Here is a 9,471-nt window from a genome sequence, read left to right on the forward strand (position 1 = left end):
AGGCTGCTAGTTGTGTAGTGGTTCAGGAGATATTTTCTTGCTACACTTTGAGCCCCTTGTTACCGACTGAGCTTTGATAAAATACCACAGCCTACCTGAGTATTGTTGCTGACCATGTCCATCCATTTGTGACCACAGTGTGGCCATCTACTGATGGGAGCTTCCAGCAGGATAACACACCATGTCACAAAGCTCAAAACATCTCAAACTGGTTTCTTGAACATGATAAAAAAAATTCACTGTAGTCCTTCAGAGTTACCAGATCTCAATCAAATAGCTTTGTGATGTGGTGGAAAGGGATATTGACATTTGAAGTCTTCTCGAGTGATCAGAAAACAGATAAAATATCCAGGCTACCACTCTGCTACCCTGTGTCACAGACATTAAATTGGTGCAGTTGTGCAACTATCAAAATTGTGATACTGGTTCAAAGTTGGTTGAAGGAAAACAAAAATTGGAACAAATTCAAGAAGTTTCCCAGAGAAAAACTGATTTGGTTGAGGTTTCTAACAAAACTGAAAATGTGTTTTTTAAACAGTTTGTGACCCACCTCTATGTAGAGGCTGTAACCCAGAGAATATTCATTGTACGAAAGCATAATTCTGCACAGCTTCAGCAAAAATGCTTATTTTATTTTAGTATTTTATACAGCTAATTCTGATTTTATATTAAGCGACCCACATGGAGTCATCCAGATTGCCTTCTCCACCCTATTAGATAGGTTTTTTGTGGTACGCAGATCTGCACAGTGGACACAAAGGTCTACTATCTGCAGAGAAGGCCTCAAAGGCCTCAAGACAGAGCTGGTGGAAAAGGTGGGAACAGGACAGGAGCACGGTTGGTCTCCGCTGTTGATGGTTGGATCTCGCCGATACTGTCGGGAGGCTGAGGTTGCTTAGTGCAGTCAGGCAAATGGGGCAGTACTGTCGGGAGGCTGAGGTTGCTTAGTGCAGTCAGGCAAATGGGGCAGTCCCACACACCTCTCTGGATAACCTGTAAGAGTTTGAAGTAAATCACATGAATTCTCTTGAACTTGCCTTAATATGTACCTGCACAATAAGAGGACACTGAGGTTCTGTTGGCAGAACCTGACAGGTTTGATCGGACACGAAGCAATAACGCGTTTATCAGCGATCCTTATACAAAACAAAGCATCACATGCATGGATTCACCAATGATTAACCAAAGGCAAGCTTCCTGTATTTAAGGGCCAGCATGCGCCCGCTGTTTAATGTTTCATAACGAGCTGCACGCCAGTTTATAGAGTTTGTACCCGTGAAAAAGGTGCAAGGCATGTGTTGAAAGCGCATTCAGCGTTTGATGCTTCATGTCAAGGCTGAGCCACTCCTGCCTTGTGCTCAACCTTTTCACACCAGATAAAGAAAAAAAACAGACATCTTCTTTGCACACACCCCACTCCCTCTATGGAAAAATGGCACTGACTGCAATGAAAGCCAACAATGGGGCCTTAAGGAACAGCAAATCTTAATGTCTTTTCAGTTCCTCCGCAGTAGGCCAGGTGATGAAAAGCCTGCCGTGCATCATCAGACTTGCTCGTGTTTTTTGATAAACACAGAGGATTATTAGCCTACTCACTCACATTCATTTGGTAAAAATGAATGATCACCTCTGAGAGATATGTACTTTCTGTATTGCAGCTGTGATGCTGTGGTCCCCTTGCAAGCATTGACTTGTCAAGGGAAAGGCAAGGCTGGAAGAAGAATCAGACCCGGATTAGATATTTTTATGGAGCCTTGTTTAATGATACAAGCGGCTTCTAGTGTATCTCGCCCCCTGACCTGGCTCTTTATTCGGTCCCAATCGTTCTCCTGAGGTTCGGAGACGCTCTTTCTCTCCAGCTGCTGGAACACTCGTCTGCTTGATGACAGCGAGCGGTCGATATCACTCAGAAAAGCCTCCGTGTCGGTGTGACAGTATCGGACAAAGCTGTCATTCAACTCCTGCAACTAATTAGAAAAACCATTTTAGCGGCACAAAGGATGCGAACGTTTTCATTCAGCCGCACAATAGAGTCGTGTTTTCGGCGAAGGCTAATTGTGTTTGTGTGTGTATGTGTGCGTGTATTGTAATGGCTGAGGCACGCTGACAGGGTGCAGTTGTTAAACAGCCAGATCGATACAGTCACATCTCCCACTAGCATGGAGAATTAATGGAAACCAGTAAAAAAAAAGGAAGAGGGTGCTGGGAAACATGGAAACACACATATCACTTACACTTTTTTCTGCTTCATACACCAGACGCACACGCAAACTGCTACACACCGTCTGGGCAGACACTCAGTCAAACCAATTGCATAGTAATTGTTCAATCTAAACGACTGAATACGAACTCCTCTTTTCTAAAGCAACTTCTGATTTCTTGATATTTGTTCCAAAGCCATATTTCTGGATCAGCTTAACCAGCATGACTTTATCTTTCTCAGCTAGATGGAATATATCACATGTCATGGTCGGTTTTCTGTCTATTCAGGTGAAATTGAGCTTTCCTTTTCGATACATAGACAACACAGACTGAGTCCAGTGTGATTTAACTACTTTAAATTTAACTACTTAAAAATTCAGTATCACTTCACAAGAATACTACTGTGAAGAAGCAGCATTTAAACCAAGTAAAACATAGCCTACCCGCATGCCCCACAAATTCTTCTATTTTGGATATTATTTGGTGTGTGGGCAACATTTTCCAAAGAGGGATGTGGACTTTAAATACAGCGTCTTCACTCCTCTCTCTGAAGCATTTAGTCAGCTATTCAATTGTCAGTTTGACCATTTTAAAGTCTTTTTTAAATTATTATTTTGATGTCTATCTACACAGAATTCATCTGTCTTCTCCCATTTACAGCAGCTGTTGCTAGGCAACAATTAAAACATACTCAATGAAAATATGAAGAGGCTGTACATTCATTTAAAGCCTTCTGATTTGAATATTTTAACTAGTTCAACAACTATCGTGTCTTCGTGCAGGCTACAAGCGATTTGATGTTCTGCAGAAATTTTTATCAGACCTTCCTCAAGCTCGGGGTGATGTGTTTAAAATCTCGTCTTGTTTGATCAATAGTCTTAAACCTCCAGCGATTCACTTAATCACATAAGACAGTCACACTATTGGTCTGTGCACCTCGCAAAAGTAAGAATAATTTGTAAGTGCGTTAACAGCAGAGGAGCGTTTGGCCCAGCACCTGCTTTCATACATGCACAAATACAAACCTTATCCCTTAGCCTGCCACAGTGACATCAGAATTGCTTTACAGCTAGGCTTTTATCACTAATTAAACAACTGTTAAGCATTCGGATGGAGGGTTTTATGTGGCTGGCGGACTTTTTTTCGACAGTCAATGCAAACAGCTCAGCCTCTGATGAACTTTGCCTTGCTCCACAGTCGATGCAGACAAGAGAGTGGGGAGGGGGGCACGCTACGTTATCTCACAGCAATCCACGTAGTTGTCGGAACTGTCTCGAGGTAATGTGTTGACTCAGGGTCGGACCTCCGAAACAGGACGAAAATTGAAAGCTGGACATCTGGATAAGCTGATAAGAGTTCTGAAACTGGCCTGTTGTTGTCAGTGTTTTTTTCTGAGGAACACCTTCGGGAACACCTGTAGCTTCATGATACAAAGATGCTTTATTGCCGTGTGTTATCATAAGGAAAAACCGAAAGAATAGGTTTCTCCCACTCATACAGGTCCCGGCTCAGCGCTAACACGCCTGTTTGCATTACAGTCAGCTAAGCAAATAAGTCTCCCTCTTGAAAATCAAGTCAATCAGACCTGTCAGCGCTGCGGTGCGCGGCTCTTGAAGATCATCCTCGGTGTGACAAAAGATATGAGACAATCTCATGACCACCCACAACCACTGAATCACACAACTTGAATGTAGAGTAGCTGATACAGCTGACTCCATCCTGAGAATGTGCACATGGATGTGGTCTAATGTGTTAGAACAGAGTTAATTGCCTCAGTAAAGGCTGTGTCTTTGTTTATGTGACAGCTGTAGGGACGCTTTATAGGCGAGAAGATGGAGACGGACAGGGGGATGGGTGGGACACTGTGACCCTTACGACACATTGTAAGTGTGGCCCTCACGCATTTGTCACTTGTGCTTAATCAGCCTCTTGGAAGGAAAGGAGCACTTTGCATGATTGCAACACTCCATAGAGACATAAAAACATACGTGCATTGGAGCTTTATCTATTACAAACAATGGCCGCTGGATGAATTTTCACGAGGGGTTACTCTGCAAACAGATGTTTGGTAAAGAAAAATGGTGACCCGTTTAGCCTTTGGTCATTCAAGGCCTTAGCTGGGGGAGGTTCACTAGGTGGCAATGTTCCCTTTTCCTGAGAGCCGTCATGAAAGCGACACAGCTTCAGAGTCAAACGACCCCATTCCCTGACAGATTACGAGATCAGTGGTCAGGGGTTTGTAAAAATGACCTCTTATCGAGTCCGCCTTAGCTTTCAACATATCACAAACTGCATCAAGCATCCAAAGACATTTTCACCTCCCTCTCCTCTTCCCCTTCTTCCATATTACCCAGTGACAGGACTGAACACACACATACACACACCAGACATAAAGAAAAAGCAACCCAAGCATACACACGAGACCTGGTGCAGTTGTGTTGACCCAGGAATGTCCAGACTGTTTGACTAAAACACAAAACTCTCTTCACATTCGTGGACAAACAGTGTATGATTCACAAAAGATCAAAGGAGCTCAAGAGGGTGAGAGCAGGTGAAGAAGTGTGCGTGTGTGTGTGTGCTAGCACTGGGGTCAGCAAGTCCCTGAAACCCACGTCTGAACCCTCAATATGTGATAGTCATCACGGCCATTATTTGACCAGCTACACAGTCAAAGAATGTCCGAGTTAAATGTGGAAAGAAATAAATAAAAAATGGAGGCTTGACGCCCTGCGATGTGATCTTATGTTTGTTTGCTGGGATCATTGTGATGTCATCCCTGCCGTGTTTATCTCACCCTTGATTCGAAAAACTGACGTCTCAGCCTTTTGTCTTTTGGGCAGATGGTTTTCTTGATAGTTCTGTACCATTTACGAGCCATGTAACCTCGCCAGTAAGCTTGTATCCTGAACACACACATCACATGACAAGACACCCATGTAACAACACATCCAAATTCCAGCGAGTGTTGCCGATATATATATATTTCTCTAAAGATATATTACTAGCTTATCGCCCCTACCTGGTGGCACACCGATGTTGGAAAAGGCGAGCTGCATCGCTGATGACACGTGTTTCATATGGCTCCCTTCTGCACAGCGGGCAGCGCTTCCGCCCAGAAAACCTCTCAAAGGCCTGCAGACACGCTCGGTGGAAAATGTGAGAGCAGGATAGCAAAACCTGAAAAGAACAGTAAGGAAAACATGCAAAGAAAAAGAAAAAAAGATCAAAAATCTTGACCTAAAATGTTCAGCTCAGATTCCCCGGTTGGACTGAATATATGGTGCTGACTTGTCTCCAGCCTGAAGGATGCTGAATGCACATTGGTTTTAAGGAAAGCTTGATTGCATTATGAACACATACAGTGTGTGGCTGTGAGGTTTAAGCCATGCTAAATCTGTGTGTATTCAAGCACATATGTGATCACCTGTATCTGCCTTTCACTGTTATTTACCAAGAGGATAGAAGGAGTCAGCATGACCCCCAGTGGGCCAACTGGGACCTGGACTATAGCCTTCTTCTACCTGTAAGAGGGACTCCTTTATTGCCTGAAAGTAGAGCACTGAAGCTATGGGGCTGGGCACACAAACCAGTTTACTCAGGTCTCTAGAGGGCAAGGGGGGAGGCGTATTGATTTCCCATTGTTTTTGGCCTGACCAACACACTCCATCACCAGTGAAAGGGCCCCCTGCAGTGTACAATTTCCAGGAGCTCGACAAGCCATTAGACCAGAGAGAGAGAGATTTCACATCTCTCTCTCTCTACGCTCTAAAGCTTCAGGCTGCACTTTGCCATCAGACACACAATATAGAAGTGAAATAAAACATTTGGGAAGCAGAAGAGCTCTTGCTATTTTATTCCTGCAGTGTTGCAAACAATTCGCGGTAAGTATCAAAACATTATCAGCTGCAGAGAGGAGCAAATGCTTCAATCCACACGAACGATTCACAACAACTGCTGTCGTAAGCATTTTCAAGTGTCACATTAACGCTGGAATGCAACATAAGATTTGCAGCACAATTGCAATCGTTACAATATGAAGGCTTTCAAGAAAATGCCAGATCAACAAAGATTCCCTCTTGTCACTTTCCCTTGTTAGCAGGCTCTAATTAACTTTTTTTTCCCTCCCCCTGAGTCAAACTAATATTTACACGCGCATCTATGGCAACTGTTCTTTGTGAAGGCGTCTATTCTGGTCCCGCATTCTTGAGGAGATTGGCATCTTAAAAGGGGATCGGAAAGGTGTAAAAGACCGAATGACCCTCACAGTAACACACTGATTGCTACATCATCACGTCACAGTTGAGTTCCAAGGCAGTATGGGTAAATTTGTACAGTTGTCTACACAGATTAGAACATACAGGAACTGCAGGGGAGAAGGAGGGGGCGAGGGGGATGCTTTGTGTTTCCATGTGTGTGTGTGTGTGGTTGTGCGTGTGTTTGTCTATGTGTGTGTGTAGGGAAACACAGGCTTCCCTGAGGCCAGACACAGAATACAGTAAAAAAAAAAAAAAAAAGTAAGAAGAAAAGGGGGGAAAAAGAGCTCCCACACAGGGAATTAAGAGGAGCCACTGTGTTGGGGAGTACCTGAGGCTGGAGTTGAAACTCCTCCCTGCATATTGCACAGGGCTGAGCTGATTCCTCCTGCTGAATGGACCTTTCTTTGACCCGGGTCCACTCATCCTCTGTCAGTCTTTCTCTAGGGGAGGCCACCAAACCTAACTTTTGAGCTATAAAAAAATAAAATAAAAATTACTTGAAGTAATAGTTATAATTCATATCCTAGTCTTCCTAAAATCCCCAACTGTTTGTTCTACCTAAAGTTAACGGCGGTGGAGCAGGGTCAAGCACGTATTCTCTCTCTTCTTGCTCATGTCGCCTTTGCAGATCCCTTTCTTCCACTCCTTCTCTCACCTGGGGATGTTTGCCTCTACTGTGTCTCCGCAAAGGGTCAGAAAGTGAGAAATCTGGATGCAGCAGGCTTCGCATTATGTGGTCTTGGAAAGCAGCTGAGGTGATTACAAATTTGCTGCTTGCATTGGATTTTAAGTTCTGTAAAATATGTGAACTGCTGCAGTTACATTCAGTAAATGCATAGCTGGGCAAAAGCAGCGAATGCAGAATTATTTATCTCAGTGAGGATGAGCACAAAGCTATAAACAAAAATGAATACACTGTGAGCTATACTGTCTACAATAACAGCAAAATGCATGAGGAAATGATTATTAGGTAATCCAGAAATTACATAGACATCATATATATATATATATATATATATATATATATATATATATATATATATATATATATATATATATATATATATATATATATATATATATATATATATTATCTATTTATTTATTTATTTATTTATCTATCCCGTATGGAGCTACAGAAAGCCACAGAAAGGAGAAATTTTGTCAACCACTGTGCCCAGTTTCAAGTCTTCAGCTAATGAAGTCTGTCAAAGTCTAAGGACCAAAGAAGTAGAAGAAAACTACATTTTCAGATTAGCAAACTACAATGTTTTGTTTAAATAATATCACAAATCTGGGTGAAAAGGAGCTGAAATTAAAACCCAAACCTTCCGCAATGCCATCCTATCAGCAGTGTTTCGGTGGTTACCGGGTTACCAGTCCCCGCCCTCCGCATCGCCAGAGCAACCAAAGACTCAGCCCCATCAGTGCCTCTGATTGGCTGTCGATAGTTTCTAAACTAAAACGGCACGGATTCAACTTTGTGTGGTTAATTAATAACTGCACAATACAGGAATATGTTCAATATCGCAAGTACCTCTAACGCTATTCGTGTTTTAGGATTTGTGATGAATATTTTATCACATAAATAGCAGTGGAATCTGAGCAGCTTACATTTACGGTATTACTGTAAGTACTGTATTATTTGCAGTCCAGACTTCTGTGATTTTTTTTCCTCCGGTGATTTAATCTAAGCTTATTGAATTTACATGTTCTCACTTGAGCCACTGAGAAAACTAATGAGCAAGTTATATAATCTACTGAGCAACCAGAAACCAGAATCGAATCCAACAATTCACTCCACCTTCGCTTTAACCTTCCTACCTTATTTCCTTAAAGAATAAAGTACGACAGCTATAGTAAGTGATAATTTTTACCCTTTTGGTTTTTAGTTGATATCTTCTCAAGTCCCTCTGGGGCTGTGGAAGTGCTGGAAACTGCAGATTCAAATACAGCTGGCTCTAAAACCAATCCTCATAATCCCCCACCGCCTATGAAATGAACACATTTACATCCAAGTACAACAACTGCGCAACAACAACTGTAAATGGGTAATTTTTTTATATTGCAGTGAATATCATGTACTATATCTATATCAGTTATTACTGACTTCTCATCTGTGATTGTGATGTTGGTGTCTTTTGAACATTTTTATTGCCATTATCAGAAAACAAATATAGATTGATTAAAAAATATATTTATATCATTTATTATTTGTATTATTATATATTTTTTATTTATATACAACCAATTCACAGCAATAGGCAAAAGAACCACCTAGCGAGAGTGGGGAGGAAAAACTTCCTTTTAAAAGGAAGAGACCTCTATGGAGGGGTACCCATCAGCTGTGACTGCTTGGGGGTCTAGCAAAAAAAAAAAAAGCATAGAAAGACCATAAACAGGGCAAGACACAAACTATGATAGATTACATACAATAGTGACATTTCAACAACACTGCATTAGCATGTGCAAACAAAGTGTAAGAATTAGTTTTAATGAGGAAAACCTGTATTATTGTGGCCTTAGCGCACATGTGAAGGTGTCTGTATGTTTAGGATGAACACAATTTTTCAAGATTTTATGCCGGATATTTTTTAAATCAAAACAAAAGCTTTTGATACTTCCTCCACCACTGCTCACAAAGTCTTCTAAGTCATTGTCCTTCCATCACCACACAAAGACAAGTCTCTCTCTTTGAAGACTGTGCATCTCAGTCTCACTAATGATTATTTTATTGTCAGAGAGTTGTCATTAGTTGGAACCTGACCAAAGGAGGTTAGCCTAGGTGAGTGTGTCTAGGTGACTCACCGAGCTGTCGTCAGAGTAGGCACTGAACAAAGCTAAGCTGCTCATACCTGTCCTGTGAGCTCACGGATCCCTCCCAGGTCACCCTTACACTGAAACCATACACACAAACACGCACAGTACAAACCGTCTGTCTTTTTGTGAAACTGATGAAAAGTTTGCTTTATTTCTCACATACAAGGAGGGGGGGGGCGGTACGACTTTTAAA

The 9,471-nt window shown here is 42.0% G+C and overlaps 1 protein-coding gene across 1 annotated transcript; it reads right to left on the bottom strand.

Annotated features, from left to right (window-relative positions):
* Positions 1-428: 428 nt before the first annotated feature.
* On the bottom strand, positions 429-7,801 carry rnf32 (ring finger protein 32; the record flags this gene model as incomplete). Its single annotated transcript, XM_080865676.1, is given in 8 exon segments — positions 429-881; positions 883-993; positions 1,800-1,967; positions 4,997-5,105; positions 5,222-5,379; positions 6,787-6,929; positions 7,017-7,251; positions 7,787-7,801. Coding segments are annotated over 8 exon segments (1,107 nt in total). The 3' UTR covers positions 429-713.
* Positions 7,802-9,471: the final 1,670 nt, after the last annotated feature.

This window comes from Rhamphochromis sp. 'chilingali', assembly GCF_963969265.1.
Source record: "Rhamphochromis sp. 'chilingali' genome assembly, chromosome: 18".
Taxonomy (NCBI): Eukaryota; Metazoa; Chordata; class Actinopteri; order Cichliformes; family Cichlidae; genus Rhamphochromis; species Rhamphochromis sp. 'chilingali'.